The 17,002-nt window shown below is 36.2% G+C and overlaps 1 protein-coding gene across 1 annotated transcript in view; it reads left to right on the top strand.

Annotated features, from left to right (window-relative positions):
* The window catches only part of LAMA2 (laminin subunit alpha 2), a 377,166-nt gene that overhangs the window by 320,569 nt on the left and 39,595 nt on the right, over positions 1 to 17,002 (top strand). The window contains 5 exon segments of the mRNA XM_055811018.1: positions 2,495 to 2,677; positions 5,360 to 5,514; positions 7,167 to 7,310; positions 8,217 to 8,350; positions 14,449 to 14,608. Of these exon segments, the coding sequence (XP_055666993.1) occupies positions 2,495 to 2,677; positions 5,360 to 5,514; positions 7,167 to 7,310; positions 8,217 to 8,350; positions 14,449 to 14,608 (776 nt within the window).

The following is a 17,002-nucleotide window of genomic DNA, read 5'->3' on the forward strand; positions in this document are numbered from 1 at the left end:
AAGACTTTTCTCTCCATAGAGCACTTTATAAACTGAAGATATGCCTTAAGAAAAGTCTCTAAAGAAAATCTATATTCTATCTGATTTGTGGTGGTCTGGAAGATTCAGACTGCAAGTTAAAACTTGGCATGAAAAACAATTTACTTATTCATCTTGCACATTTTTCTAGCTTTGATTCCAGATAACTGAAAAGTTTTGGTTTAGATTTAGTGATCCTTGAAATCAGGTGTTCATGGAAATTTGTTTTAATATGTCATGCTCATTTTATACCATTTCCTGGGTCTTGGCCACAGATATTGACATGACTGTTTCTTTTCTTGTGCGCAGATAGATGTCTCGGTCAAATAAAATGGACCTCTAAAACCAGTTGACCTTAGAACACAATACTAAATATGAAACAAGTAAAAGAAATATAAAATGTGCAGCCATTGGCAATGTAATAAACTCTTGTCAGATTAGAGTTACAGGGTGCTTGGTACAAGGACACTCATAAAAACAACCAGATGTGTATTAAGAATGAAATTCAGAGCAAATAAATGGCATGGATAAGGAAATACAGTAAATTGATTCTCCAAAAGGGAAATAGCCAATGAGGATGAGAGAGGGAATGACCCTGTCATATATCTTGTTCTTCAAGGATTTAAGAAAGCAGAGAGCAGCTTAAAGTAGTAATTCTTGTCTCCATGCTATATGAATAGCCAAATAAGAGCAGAAAAAATCAAAATTTAAGGTAGATCACCTTAGGACAAGGATCCATATGTGCAGGAATGGCATAATTTAAAGTGTGGCTGAAAATAAATATAATTTCTGTGACCAATAGAGGGAAGTAACACAGTAACTCCAACTCTGCCAGAAAGCTGCCTGACCTCTAATATTGGCCTCAGAAAGAGATACTTAGATATGATGAAAAAAGGAAGTGAAAAAAAGGCAATCAGAGCTCTTTGTTCTTTCACTTGACAGTTCTGATGATGATAATGGTTTATTAAAAGTTCAGTTGTATTTTCAAGGTGATATTGTATTTTGGGGGCTTTAAAGAGCCAAAATTTCAGAAATAAGGATGGAATTATTTGAAGCACAGGTATAATATATCTTTACTAAGAAAGTAAAAAGGGTCACGTGATCCTCCAGCATGCAGGACAAATCCACCAATTCTCTATGGCTTTAGGAAGCATCATGTGCTCCCCAGGCCACAGGCTTGATCAGATCAGGTGTCCCACAGAAGAAGGACCTGCCTAGAAGACCATTTGGAAACCTATGCTGTTGAGCCCTTGAAATGGAGAAAATGTCCGTGGTTTTCCATGTCTTCACACAGTCATAGAATCAGGAATGTGCAATCTGCTTCAAGCATATGCTTGGTATAAACTAGCTCTTATCAACTGTCTCTTAGTCAGAAACTGAAAGGAATCACAACCTCCTGTGCCTTTCCCCACTCAGTAGTTCATGGACTACCCCAGGAAGCCCCAGTCAGTATGACAAGTGGTCTTATCCCTGCATGGTTGTTTTAGATATATCCAGACTTCTGGGCTGCACTCCAGAATTCTCATGTGACTGAAGGACGTGAAGGATACCTTGGAAAACACAAGGAGAAAGCAATTCTAAGAACAGTTTCAGAGCAAGAAGGTAGCAAAGCAAGTTCCTACAGGACCCACGATGCCACTGTGGAGTGGTGGTAGAGTGAGGGTTCACATGGGTTCCCTTGCAAGCTGGAGTGTCCACCACAACATCTTCTGCTTGCTCACTGCCTCCCATCTGCGGGAATTCAGAAAACTGGACAGCTCCCTAGTGCTGGCTCATCATGTGGTGTAATCCCAGCTTGGCAACAGCACCTGAGCTGCATGATAAGTTTTAAAGCAATCCAATTTACTAACACAGGATTTGAATAAATACCTGCTTGGATACATTCCAGACTTAAATATTTTCACCCCAAAGATAGAACATGCATTTTCATTTTGCAGGCAGAGAGGTGGGGCAGCATTAGACTAATTGTTTTGCTCCAGGTCACCGAGGATGTCTATGGATGTATGTGATTAATTCAGCCAATGGGCCCTTGGTGTCCTAATTCACAAGATTATTTGTCAGAATTTCAGCTGAAACACATGGAGTTAGATTTCTGTACTCTGTACATCAGAACATTGAAAGTCCTATTTCTTTTATAAATATCAAGTATTATATCTGACACTTGATCAGAAGTTAACCAGTGAGTAAACAGCAAAAAAAATCACACAAAAAATTACCTAATAAAATTATTTCTCCTTTACATACAAATGGGGCTGGAGCATTTTCTCTTCTTTAGATGCATCTGATGTCTCAAAAAAAAGTCATAAAGGGCGAGATTCTGCAGTCTGAAATTACAGCTACTAATATCCTACTGCATGTGAAGTAGGAGCTCTCAAAGAACTACACAACACAATTTAAGAGTTAACCCAACTTTAAGATGTGTGAAGGAAACTGCTGTACTCCAGGCAATCATTTTATTGTCCTTTTCTACCTACAGATACAGCTATAAAGGTACAGGCAGCCAAAGATAAAGCAAGACAAGCCAATGATACAGCAAATGAGGTCCTGGCCCAGATTAAAGACATCAACCAGAACCTCCTGGGCTTGAGAAACAACTACAGTAAACTCGCAGACGATGTGGCAAAAACAAATGCTGTTGTGAAGGACCCTATCAAGAACAGTAAGATCTTTTTTGGGCTGTTCGGTGGTGGGTTTTTTCAGTTTGTGGTTTTCATTTCACATCTCAAAATGAATTCAGAGGCACTCCAGAATTTCACTCACGTAGCATTACTATAGTATGCTGGGATAAAAGGGATCTCTATCACCTCTATTGTTTTTTGGACTTTATATATAAAAAGAATTTTAAATCTTAAGGACTGGTGCTAGCAATTGGAAAAAAAAGCTAACATCAGCACGATGAATGTGTAGTGGATGGATTTGTTCCACTGACTACTATTTAAAGTATTTAGGAGGTGAATAATCAAAGATTCTGACTGGCAGTTCACCCCTTGATTCAAGCAAAATTCCACTCACTAAACCTGTCTTCAGTCAGTCAGATAATCAGTTCTGGGGGAAATGCATGACTTCTTTCATATATGTTACTATTTTGGGTAGAACGCTAAAGTAGACAGTTAAGTAGAAAGACAAAAAGGAGATTCTGAAAATTTTTTTTGGTATGCTTTTATTTTATTTTTTTGAACAGTGAATCCTGTTATCAAATGTGGCAATAGATTTAGCATTTTCACTTTGGTTATGATGGATAAAATTGAATGCTAAATTACAATCCATTTTAGGGTAGATCGCTAGAATATCATATGTGACTATATAATTAGGGCTGACCACAAACCCATGTATCTTTAGAGAATTACTGAAGGACTAATTTCTCAGCTAACCTGGGCTCTCCAGATTGTTGTCAGCTTGATGAAGCTGGGCACCTAAAAACATCTAGTTTAGGAGGTTATAATTGTTGTACAGACAAACGTCCTCTTCAGATTGTAGCTGTACCAATGAAAGAAGTTAATCCAAATAGCTGTTTGTCACTGCCTGCCTGCTGCAGGTTCCTGATCCCTCATCAATTGAGATAGATGTGTGAGCCCCAGGACAATCCCTGTCAGGTAGACTGATCCATACTAGTTTAGACAATATGAAAAGTAGTTATTGATTGAAATAGTGTGGTTATATTACAGTGGGTTATGGAACAAACAGATCTATGAGTTAATGACCTCTGGCAGGGCATTGATAAACTAAGTGGCCTAAAAGCAGTAATTTCTCGGCACTGCTGGATCTAGATTAGGCCATCTGTCCCAGCCAAAGTATTCTAAGACTATGTACATTAGTATTTTAGCTGAGATTAGGAGGGATAATGTAGAAATTAATCTCTTGATTGTCCCCCATCATGTTGACATTGAGGAGTGGTCTTAACACTTGCAAACTCTTTCATGTCACATAAAGCTTAATTGGAAGATGTTCTCTAGAAGTATGTTTTTACTACTCCAACTGCTAATGGATACTCAGATTACAGAATAAGATTAAAGTAAATGCAGAGTAAACCACGCTGAATATGAGCACCAACATACTCACTTTGTACAACTACATACTGAAGCAGTCGTAGTGTCTCCTGTATGTCAGAATTCAGGCCCTGCATTCTCACTAAGTAGATGTGCAATATATGAAAAGTAATACACTTTTTCTAGATTTATCCTGTCCCTCAATTTACTTTACATTTCTGTTTAGCTATTGAAAACTTTTTCTTACATTATCTTCTGTTTTTTCCTTTTCTTTGTCTCCGTACCTTGTCTACAGAAATCAGTATGTACGTTTTCTTTCTTGCTGCTTTTATTGTGCCTTTTCTGATAAACAATGATTCACTGCTTACCACCAAAGTTTCTGCATGGTGCTCTATATTTCACATTCATTGAAATAATTAAATAGTTACTTTTCTAAGGCTCTGAGTTAAAGTGACTTGGTAACTAGTTTCACATATGCGAAACCTTAAGAAGCATCTTGAAGGTTTGGTATGAGTGTCTGCGTGACTATTCAAAAACTAGGTATGCAGACTTCCATGTTTTATCTAAGCATTATTATTATTATTATCATTCAATATACATTCTTCTGGTAAACGCAGGTTTGTTGCTTTCTGTGTCATCCACATAAACCCATACCCTCATGCTAGCAAATGCTGTGATCCTTAGATCATCTGACGAACTGTCAAAGAGAGGGCGTTGTTCACTGGTAGTATGTTGGGGGCAAAAAAAGTAATTTGGAGCTTGAAGAAAAAGAGAGAAAAAAATATCCTTGTGAACTCATTAAGTTCACCTGAAAAAAAGACAATATTTGCAGTTTACTGCCACTGTTTTTTATTCTGCTTTCAGTACACATGTAGAATTTTAAACTTGTGAGCAGAATAAAGCCTTTTTCTAGTCGTGGCCATTATAGTTAATTCAAGAATTACTTCAAGTTAATTCTAACCCTGTTTCAGAAATTACTAACGGAAAGTAACCAATTGTCATTAATCTAGCATTTTTCTTCAAAACTGGACTTTAAAAAAAAAGAAAGTAAATACCTCATTCATAAGTGTATTTTGCTACAGGAAATGTTTTCTGTTAGTATCATCCTGACCTGAAGCATAGTTACTGCTTCAAAATCCTGATTTAACAACTGCATTTGCTACTATTGCTACTTTAACTTGCTTCCAAATGCTCTTGAATTATATTACTCTGTTCAGATAGCTTCCTGGTCTGTGTATAACTCGTAGTAGCATATACAATTGCCTGAGTATTGTGTATGCAGAATTTTCTTGGATTTTTGTGTTCTAATGTATAATTACTGTTTGACACTGTTCTCTCAAACTCTTCCTATGAAGTTGCTGATGCAGATTCCAGTATTAAAACCCTAGAAAAGGAAGCAGATCGTCTGCTAGATAAAATCAAGCCAATCAAAGAACTTCAAGATAACTTAGGAAAAAACATTTCTCAGATAAAAGAGCTGATAAACCAGGCTCGGAAGCAAGCCAATTCGGTAAGCCCTCTTTCTCAGTAAAATGACCTTTTGAGTATTGATGAGATTTTATTTTCTACTTTACTATTTCTTTTCCACAGAGTGAATCCTTTCTAATTCTAAACATGTGTAGAGAGCAAATAATGGAGTATAATTTCTCAGCTAAAAGAGAATATTCTGATTATTTTCACTTTGTGTCTTGTTCCTTCATTTTAAAATTGCCCTTGTTAAATGGATAACTGTAGGAATGTGTCAGGAAAGGTTATTATTTAAGAATTATTATGGATGATAGTACAGCAGAAGAGTCACAATGTCATTGATTTTTATGAAGAAGAAAACATGTTTTTTTGTCTAAGCCCTGATGTCATATCATAGAACTTATATTACCTGAGAATGAGGCAATGCCAAGCTCACTGAAATTGCTGAGCGTATTTACTTTCCCATATTCTTGACTTTCTTTGTCCAGTAGCAGTTCTGAGGACTCTAACTTGAGTTAAGAATATATTTCTAGTCCATTTAATGAGTTTAGCGTCTGTCTCCCTGACTCAGTAATACTCTAAACTTGAGGATCAGCTGGTTAATACTAAGGTTATTCAGCCTCAGACCTAATGTAGCAGAGGATAAAATCTGTTAAAGATGGTACTTCAGAAAACTTCCTGAAAAATGTTGGGGGGGGTGGGGGGTGGGGGGGGGGTGGGGGCGGAAATATCTACAGAATAATAGGATCCCGGGAAAGAAATGTATTCAATATACTCAATTAAATTTGCACACAATAGAAAGACAAGCTGCAGTGATGATATGGGGTTTTTACATTCATCTTCTGCCTGATGGCTTTGAAGTACTTAACTGCTAAACTTTTCTGAGATACGGAAATTGTGAGTTTGGTCATATAATGGCTCTTCTTTTTGGCAAAGTGTGCCCTAAGCATAAGGGGATACCATTATGTACATCTACTCTAATACATAAACATATCTAGCTGAAATTGAAATACCATTGTACTGTTATTATGTCTGTGCTGGCATTATGAAAGCAAACTGTATACAGTTTTTATCTGTGCTCAGAGCCTGAGGAAACTAGCACACATATCCAAGTGCATATGTCACTCAGCTGTGAAAATGAAACTTAGTTATGAATACCAACTCCATTGGGGGCTATGTAAAAGCAGTGATAGACACAACTGTTGGTTTAAAAATAATTGTTAAATGGTGTCTTAAATTGGCATAATCAAAGGCATTACAAGGAAAAATTAGATCATCCTGTGTACTTGATAGCAACGTGCTGTGATCCTTTCAGGCGTGCTGCTTATTCTCCTGGCTGTACATTCTACTTATAGATTGTCTCTACTGCTAGAATTCCACTGCTGCTTGTATTAGACCAGTGTATCTTCTAACTGTTTTTAATCCATACAGTTTATCCTTTCAAATGTGAATGCCAGAAAGAGCTTTTATTTCCTTTTAATAAACAATCCCAGAAAGAGAAGTCCATTTCTACCTCCTGTGCATACCCAAGCAACACCCTGGTAACACACCCTTCTGTAACACAGAAATAGGAAGGGAAGGGGGGGGGCGGGGGGGAGTATAATATTCTTATATTTATTTGGAAGCATCTAAAGTTATTTCTGGAATAATAAGCAGTAAACTGAATTCTTCCTGCTGTGCATCTTTTTTTTGAAGATCAAAGTGTCTGTTTCCTCTGGAGGCAATTGTATTCGCACATACAGACCAGAAATAAAGAAGGGAACATACAACACCATCATTGTCAATGTGAAGACTGCAGTTGCTGACAATCTGCTTTTTTACCTTGGAAGTGCCAAGTTTGTAAGTCTGTCTCCTGCTTTTCCTGTCAGGGTTGCTTGATCAGATCAGACTACTGGCAAATACAGATGAGAAAGGCTCTTTTTTCCCTCCTACAGGCTTCAGAGCAGTAGTAGATGGCCTAAGATAATCTAGACATTTATGGTATTTGGTATTAACGTAGGGACTTCTAAAATATGACCAGCAATTTTTTTAATATATTTTAATATTTTAACTAGATACGAAATGTGAGACTTCATGAACTATATTAGAGCTTGAAAATTCATAGTGCAACCAGGGTAATTTTTGGGTTGGTTGTGGGTTTTCCGTTGGGAATGAAGTAGCTAATCATCTTGCAACTGTCAAAGCTCCTATTTATTGTAATTTTAAGTCAAGACTACAATTCTAAGCATAATAATGATGAATGATTCAGTTTCCCATGAGCCCTATAGCAGACAGACTTCTAGATAAATCAATAATAATTCAGTAAATGGGAAAAGAATTTTAACATTTTGAACTATATATTTTATTTACCTAACAGAAAATGAAGAGGCTAGATGGAATCATGTATTAGCCTAGAATCCCAACATCTTTCTGCCATCCAACAGATGTTTTACAAACAACATTACTCTGAGTTAAATCATTCTCTTGATGGCTACAATATTAACATTTCTTTAAGTCTAACAGCCGTTTACTGCATATCACTGACAGAAGTCATTTGCCATCTTTGGCTTAAGATTCCTTGTTTGAACCCATGAAAGCAGGAAAAAGAGAATCTCATTTTAGATCACGCGATAATTATTTTTTATACTCTACTGTCTATATATAGGTTTCTGATACCTCATTGGACTTCCTGAAATGTGAATAGTTTTGGAAAACTCCCTTTAATTACGGTATGAAATTGCTTCTGTTTTCATATTTTACATGTAGACTGACTTCTTGGCCATAGAGATGCGCAAAGGTAAGGTGAGCTTCCTGTGGGATGTGGGATCTGGTGTTGGACGTGTGGAGTATCCAGATTTAACCATTGATGATGGATTTTGGTACCGGATTGAAGCCTCTAGGCAAGTATATGTTTCACTTCCAAAATTTTATTCCTAAAGAAAAAATTGCTAAATTTAATAAGTTCTGCTTCTAATCCACTGTCCTCAAGTTAGCATACCTCAGGTTTATGTGGAAATGTTTGCTATGTGTGACATATTGACTTTAAAAAAAAAATATGTCAAAAATATGAGCACTTCTAGTCTGGTTTAATGAAAGCTTTTGAACCTACACCCAATAGTACCAAAAGTGTATACACTAGAATTACTATTGAAATGTGAATTGTTTTGTGTCAAGAATTTATTTTCATCACATATTTCCCCTCTAGCTTCAACAATCTATGACTGCTTATGTTCCCTTCTGTTTACCTATCACTTGGTCGATTCTCTTCTTCAACTAGCTTCCTTTTAAAATCAGTTACAGGTTTTAGCAGTCAAACAGGTAACTACTGTTCTTTTCTTCTTGAATTTCAAAGATGAGCAGCTTTTCTGAATTTCTGGTCTTGATACAGTACTGCAAATGTGTGGTCTGTCATACTCCAGTACCTTGATTCTTACTCAAAACGCCATTTGCATAGGCAGAACATCTCTTAAAACTGGAGATATTTAAAAAGATACAGTTTATGAAAACTAAAGGATGAAATGTTCTGGAAAGTTAAATTATACTTTGTAATTTGAGATCAGCTGTTGAATGGTTTTGAACTTCAGAAACATGGATACTTTAATATTCAAATTTCACATCTGTTAGTTGAAGCTTATATTTTCCATTCAAACAGCAAATACATGACATACGGTGTAGTAATTACAGCATAAGGATTACATAACTTTATATCCTTTATCTTCTACTTCTGAACAGATCTTAGCAATTTAGGAACATCATCTATATTGCAATTTGATATGTAGCTGAGTAATTCCTCCTGCATCATTACAGTGAATTTTACATAGTATTAAACATAGAACCAATAATGCAATCAGAAAATGAGAGGGAAAAAAAAAAAAAAAAGAAAAAAAAGCACTCTAATCCTTGGAGGAGGAAATGGCATCCAGTTTAAATAATTTAGTGAAATCACAGAAACCAGCAAATCAGAGCAGAGAATTAAATAAAATTATGGCACCATGTCCAGAAGCTGGCTTACTGAAACCTTATTGCTAGGAAGATACAAACTGGGATACGATGTGAACTGGTGAAATCGTCACCAATTTGTATTATACATTCTAAAACAGCTTCATGACACAGTAATGCCAGACTTCCATTTACAAGAAAGCTGTTTCAGCAGAATATGGAGCCAGGACATGGTATAAAAATTCACACATCCTACAAAAATGCTTTGCCTATTAAGCTGGTTGTTCTGGATATATAGGATGTGCATGCCATTAGTTTTGAACAAACTGCTGGATCAGCAATTTGGAACAATTACAGCTGCACAGATCTGAAGTACAGAGCAGTGTTTAGGAGAATTACATTACAGAGACAGTTGGATTTTTGGGATTAGGATGAAGAGCTCAGTACTGATTTTGCATTCTTAAAGGCAGACTTCATAAGTCTTATACCCTACTAAAGATTCTTCAACTTGAAACATTTTAGTCCATTTGATAACTCTCCTCTGACTCCCTTCATAAGCTGTTGGAGAGTTTTAATCATTTCATGCTTTCACCTTTTCTCTCCAAATTTCTTCTCAGTTCCAGTCACAGACTTTTTCAGCAACCTGACAGGGCTGCCTGAACAGCTGGAGCAGGGCATCTGCTTAGAATGGGAACATAAGGTGAAATTCTGGCTGTGCTGAATTTTGCCATTGATTTCAGTGGTGACAGGCATTGACATGCGATAATAATGATATGGTAGGTTTAAATGTTGATGGCAGTTCTTAATCAAGGATCCCAAAGGACCTTAAAAAGAAGAGATGCTGTGGCACAGAGGCTGTGAAATTTTCAAGTTCACTCACCATACCGAATGAAATCTAAATATGAAAAATCTGACTGTTAAGTAATGATCAGAGATGCTCAGTTCAGTTAACATCTGTACCAAAATTTCCAGTGTGTTAAGAATAAATTGATAATTACTGCATCTGTTTTCCAGAGGTGCTTTTAATGTTCATCACCTTTTTAATTAAAGCTTTCTAATACTTTGCATTTTATTGTCTGTGCAGAGGTTATCATGGAGATAATTTAATATTTTTATGGAATGGGAGTAAAATTTGTTTATTTCTGTAAGATTTTCTAAAGGAATTCCCTATACTTTGAGGGTACAGGAATTTAACAATTGACACTTACGGAGTTACTTACCTGCTTACAGAGGCAAATCTGATTGATGTCAATCAGCTGCAATCAATCAAAGTATCAATAAAGGAAAATCTGGCATAACAGTATCTGGCAAAATGATTTAAAGCAGGTTTGCAACATGCAAACAATGTCAGTTTTGTGAAACAGTCAAATAGCTGACAATATTTTTGAGACTCACTAGATCAGTGAAACGATGTCACTTGACTTCAGCAGGCCTCAATTAGGAGCAGGACCTGATTAGCTGCAATTTTAATCAAGTGTATTTTAAACATTACCATTGTTTTAATTGTTAATGACAGAGTTTAAGCAGCACCCTTCCTTTAAGAACAAAGAATGTTTCAATCCCAAGTTCATTATAGACACGTCCAGCCCAGCTCAGCAAGAATTTAAACTACTGTGGCAGATCTGAGCCATGCTTTCCAATGAAGACTTTCTGTGCTCTCAAGGGGTCAAGGAGCAGAAGTTTCTGCATTTTATTTTGTAATCCAGTGTTGATTATTTGCAAAAGTAATCTCATTTACATCATGCATCTCCTAAAGAGCAAACCCTGCATGCATGGCATTATGTAAATTTTCCAGATGATCAGCCACACAGTGCTGATACATTCTCTGTAGTCCTCCAGTTCTACAGAACTGACTGTCGCTAGAACAGTATCTTCTAACCTGATGACTTGTTATGCACAGGATAGCAACATCTTTTTGCTGTCAAGTTAGCCAAGTTTTTTCTTCAAGCCCAGCTGCCCTCCCTAAATAAGAGAGAACTATTTATGGAAAAGACTCCATTGTTAGCATTTCAGCGTGTTTGAAAATGAAAGACATGCATGCTATTTGTGACATACTAGATGCCCTAAAAAGTGTCAGTATTCTCAGTGACTTCTGCATTATTGCACTTGGAAGTTTTTACACTGGAATCTTGATTTCAGCATAACATAGATTGAAAGAGCCGATGACTTTCTTTTGGAGACCATCAAAGTTAAGCAATTTAAAAAAAAGGTCTTCAGCTACTGTTAGTCTTTCAACAGTTACTACATTAAGAACTTTTATCCTTTAAAGGGCTTCAAATTGATAAGCCTTCTGAAAAAACCAAAAAAATTGGAATTTCTGCTGCAAAGATATCCCCTTAGCATTCAGTTGATTTTGCAATAAAAGGTAAAATATTTCATTAAAAGGAAATAAAAAAACCCACAAATTATTTAGAATAATGTGGATGGCTTTAGCCCACTTTAAAATGATTTTGACATCATGTTTACATACCCCAGATGTCACTTAGGACATTCCCTAGGTAACTAAGAGTCTCATTCATGTGGTTTCCAGAGCTGCCAGAAGAAGTACAGGTAGGTAATCAAAGAACTCCCGTGGGTTTTTGTATGTATGTATTTTTCACATGGAAAGACTTGAGATCCCTGACTATAAAGCAGGCAAGATGACATAGATTTATGTCTTCTCCAAAACTACTTTGCAACCCTGCTTCACAGTTTTAGAGAAATTTATCAAAACTGAAATGTCTCCGCTAATTTATTTTTTTTTTATTTAAGTGGCTTTTTTTCCAGTTCTCAACTTTTTTTCTCATTCTCCAGTTTTCAACTCATTCTTGTTTTGGGGTAATAGGTTCTGAGCCAAAGGAGTTCCTGAAGAATGTTTTTTAGACATAAAATTCATAGTTTTACAGTATTTTTTCACCCTCTAGAGCTCTGGTCCAGTAAACTTTCTAAATCCAGGAATTCTGTAAGTACAGGATAGCAGTTTCTTTATTTAGTTTAATCAGTTGCTTAAGTTATGCAGTTTTCCTTGCTGTGCTCTATATATGAGTTCTTCAAGTAAAGTTTTATTTAACAGAAATGATAGTTTTTCCTGAAAGATATGCTTTTACCTTATAGTTTGCTTGCTACTTCAGAACCCCAAGCCAGTCTTTTTTTTCTAATTAGACAGAAAGGAATTTTGTATTTTTGCATGCGGCAAGGTTCAGGACGTTTGAAAATCAAAGGATTTTTTAAAATTATTATTTCATTTTTTTACTTTCTGACTGTGACTTGAAAGTATTTTGATAGGATGAGTATGTCACTTTTCATCTACAGAAGCAACGTGGCAATTTTTCATGAATTTTATCACCTCTATTTAATCAGCTTCCTTCCTTTCCCTAGAACGCTTTTTCACAAATATAGATATAAAATCTGCTTTCTGAGAAAATTCAGTTTTGTCTAGCCTGAGAACAGCTACTGAGTAATTTTTAGGGTCTAATCTGGTATCTAGCGAAATACCACATGTAGTCTAAAAAATGGGTAGTCACTCTTGATAGGTATGCACTCTTCATAAACTGTTAACAGAAAATGATAGAAATTTTTATTTAAAATGGTGTATTTCTGCATTAAGTATCAAACAGATAAGTTAGAAAAGTTCCATGTAATATTGGTATCCATGCTGAGTGTTTCAGGGCTAGTTAGGGTTGCAGGATTGGGCATCCATGTTAGGAATTTCCAAACTAACATGGCAATGGTCATGGGAAATCCAGCATCCTATTAAAAATAAGACAAAGCAGCAATTTCCCAAGTTATCTGTACATCCACAGTATTTGATCACCTCCGCCTACCTCATCTCCCAGCCAACCCTCTCCCACATTACTGAACATACAAGATGCTTCATCTGCACATGACAGGATTTGGGTCATACTCCATGCTTATTTCTACAGTCACATGGCCCCATAAGAAATTATGTGTGTCAATTATGGTCCATCTGTCTGGGATGAAACACTAATTTATGGTGTGCCTATAAATGCCTAATAATTTACCTCTATTAGGTAAGGAGTAAGCTTTCTGTAGAAAGCTCCTATCCATACTGCTGTGAACTAAAGTGATACTAAGCAAATTATTGCAAAGAACTGAAAGTGTGGTCAAGCATTGGAACAGGCTGCTCAGGGATGTGGTAGAATCAACATCCCTGGAGGTGTTTAAAAAATGAGTAGATGTGGTGCTGAGGGACGTGGTTTAGTGATGGTCTTGGCAGTCCTGGGTTAACAGTTGGACTTGATGATCTCAAAAGTCTTTTCCAACCTAAATGATACTATGATTCTATCAAAATTGTTCAAGTTTCCTTTGAAATACCTTTCTATATACCTGAAAGACTAGGAGGAATCATCTCGCTCTTCATTCCATTCCTTTGATTGTAAAAATATGTCAGCAAACTCCTTCCATGCCAGTTACTTCATGAATATAACCTAAAAAGTAGAAAACAAACTGCTTCAAAAACTATTAACAAACGACAAATTCTTTTGTTGCTGCTGTTACCATCAATATTTGATGTGATTCACAGGGGACAATGAGGTAACATCCTTAAACATAATGGGGTTTATGCCAGTTCGATAAGCAACAAGGGAGCTCCATTGCAGAAAATGCAAACTCTGTGCATCACAGTGAAGGGAATCCAAGTACTTTATCACATGATCATTCATTTCAGTTCAAATATAATCTAATAAACCTTATGAAATTGAGTAATTTAATTTGGAACCTTGCCTGCATCATTTGTTATGTCTAGAAACAATTACTTACCACTAATTTAATGACAATAATTTAAAAAATGTAACTTCTTAGTTTTAGTCGGTGAAGGTTCCACTTCATCTGTGTAGTGAGTTTTGTTCAAAAAAGACATTGAGGTGAGAAAAAAACACCTGGTTTTGTAATCATGTCTTTAACTTAAGCAGGCATAAGAGTATTCTTTTGTATCAAAATAGAACATAATCACATCAGTAATGCATGCCTCTATTAAAAGATGCTATCTAAAGTAGACTCCTGCTATGTTTGATTTAACTACTGACTCTGTATGCTTAAATTATTTTGTTAAAATCTCTAGGACTGGGAAAAATGGTACAATATCAGTGCGAGCTCTGGATGGTCCTAAAGCCAGCATTGTGCCAGCCACATTCAGTGCTGTCTCTCCACCCGGATATACCATTCTGGATGTAGATGCTAATGCCATGCTGTTTGTTGGAGGTTTAACTGAAAAAATAAAGGTAAGGTCTTGTCTGGTGCTTGCATGTTAACTGGCTGTTTATGTGGACTGTTTTCGTTATTGCTTACAGTAGAAATAGTAAACTTTAATATGCTGGCATCATTGTGGTAGGTGCTTTAGTAGCAAATAGTACACCTGCAATCTTGAAAGATTATTGGGATTCGCCTAGACATGTAGGTGCACAGAGCTGAAGTTTTTCTGCCCATGCCGTTAACTTCTAACCAGAAGCCTAGCGGCTGACTGTACCGATACAGTGTTTAGCCCAGACTTATTTCTGCTGGGTAGCTGGGTGCTGTACTTTGGACACACCGCTGCCCAAACAGGCTTTCAGTATTGTATGACGGGAACTCATTCCTGTTTCCATACATTCCTGGTCTCCTAACACTGTATATAACAATATATATTACTTTGCATTCAGGGATTCTTTCTTTGTCATGTATCCACCGTATCACTTCATCCTTTGCAGTTTGTTTTTGGTGTTTCTGCTTTGCATTATTACTTTTTGTTCCTGCTTTCCCCTCTGTACTACCCATCTTTTTAACCACTACCTGCATCAGATCGCTGATCTATTTCCTCTTCTCTTTGCTGGTTCATTTTTCTGGTGACTGCTTCTACATGGCTTAACTTAATGAGAATGAATAGAAAATTTATGCCAAATAGAACAGATGGAAATATTTCAGCAAAAAATATTCTCCAACAAGTACTAATCAGCATATATTTTCTAGTGACATTCATTAGAAAACAATTTAAATGAACTGTTTTGTTCCTGATCAATATTTTGTTTTTATTTAATATTAGCATTTTAAAGAAATCCTTATTTAGCATCAAATAAAACCTAACATTTAGACTTTCCTAAACAGTAAACTCAAAGAACTTTTTTATACATTTAAGTTTGTATAGGTCCTCCATTGTTGAAATGGCACAATATTTTATGGTCCAACTTTCTAGTTTTTAGAAAGTTCAACTTTCTAGATGGTTATGGTTTGGGAATATGTGATTAGATGTATTCCTTTCTTACAGAGAATAGTGTGGGTGCGCATTTCAAGAGAAACAAAGACAAAATCAGAGGATACAAGAGGAACAGAGAATGTAGATTCTACTTGCTTGAAATCAGTGTCTTGAAGTCCAGCTTTAGCTTAAAAGATACCAATGTGTTTTGGAGCACAGTCAGGCAACTTCATTTTAGAGCTTGATCACAGTTTCTGCACACACAAAAAAGCAACTCTGAGCAGAGTTGCTCAACTACCAGCTAACTTAACTGAGATATATCTGACTTTGACAAGCATTCACAGGGACAGGAAAAAAATTTCATGAGATTTTGAGCAAGCAAATTGCAAGTCAATCTATATTAGTAGAACTCGGATCTCTCTGTTTTATATGAAATGGATCCACAAAAAAATGTGAATACTTTCAAATTCTAAAGAGCAGAGGCAATGAATCTTGATGTTTCTTGTTGAACTTAAGGATGTGAAAAACTGCTATGCATTTTCTTTTCTGTAATTCGATTTCATATGGGAAATAGGCAAGGACGTTAATTGAAGAATTTCTTGGAGAATTACATATTAGAAAAAAAAAAAATCTGTGTCATCTTTTTCTGTGTTCTCGTTACAGCCCTAAATAGAGGTTCTGGTTTGCTTTCTGCCTTCCAGCTTTCTATCCAGAGGCAACTAAAAGTGTTTGCTTTCTTCCGTTAGCCCTAAACAAGAACCCTCAAAACATATTTCTAAAAGTAATGAACCATCAGTTGCTAAAAGTGGCTCTGTACTGCAGCATTTATTGACCCTTACAAAACCAGAATGGCTTCACTGGCTTTCTGTACTCTGTCCTTTTGATCTGCTTTTTCAAAGGAAATTGAAATAAACAAGGGAGAGGTGCTTTATCTCCCTCACCTAATTTACTTCTCAGCTTTTTTTCATTCTTGGATTTTTGTTACGTCAGATAAATTCTGATTTCTACTGTTGTTTTCACCAGTAACAAATTTAATTGCATTGGCATTATGTGCTGTTTTTTATTTGCCATAATAACTCGGTGGAATAAACACTCCACTCGGCTGAATCAGGACAATTCAGTGCTTGCAGTGCTGTGTAACTACAACCACCAAAGGTCCAAACACACCAGTCCATATAGGCTATAGGTCACCTATGTGTCTGCCCACCTCTCCATAATGCTTAACTGTCAGTCTGACTGCAGGCTCAGGAAGATGGACTGGCTCAAGTAACAATCATAAGTGCCAAAATTATGATTAAATTAATAACTTCATCATTCTGCATTAAGAAGAGTACTTGAGAGTCTGGTTTATACAATATTTAAATTCTGTTGACTCAGCTGAGACCCTAGAAAATGAGTGGTCAGATGATTTTTGACTTGTTGTCTTTGGGTGATTGAAGGAGTTGAA

Source organism: Falco peregrinus, chromosome 7 (genome assembly GCF_023634155.1).
Source record: "Falco peregrinus isolate bFalPer1 chromosome 7, bFalPer1.pri, whole genome shotgun sequence".
Taxonomy (NCBI): Eukaryota; Metazoa; Chordata; class Aves; order Falconiformes; family Falconidae; genus Falco; species Falco peregrinus.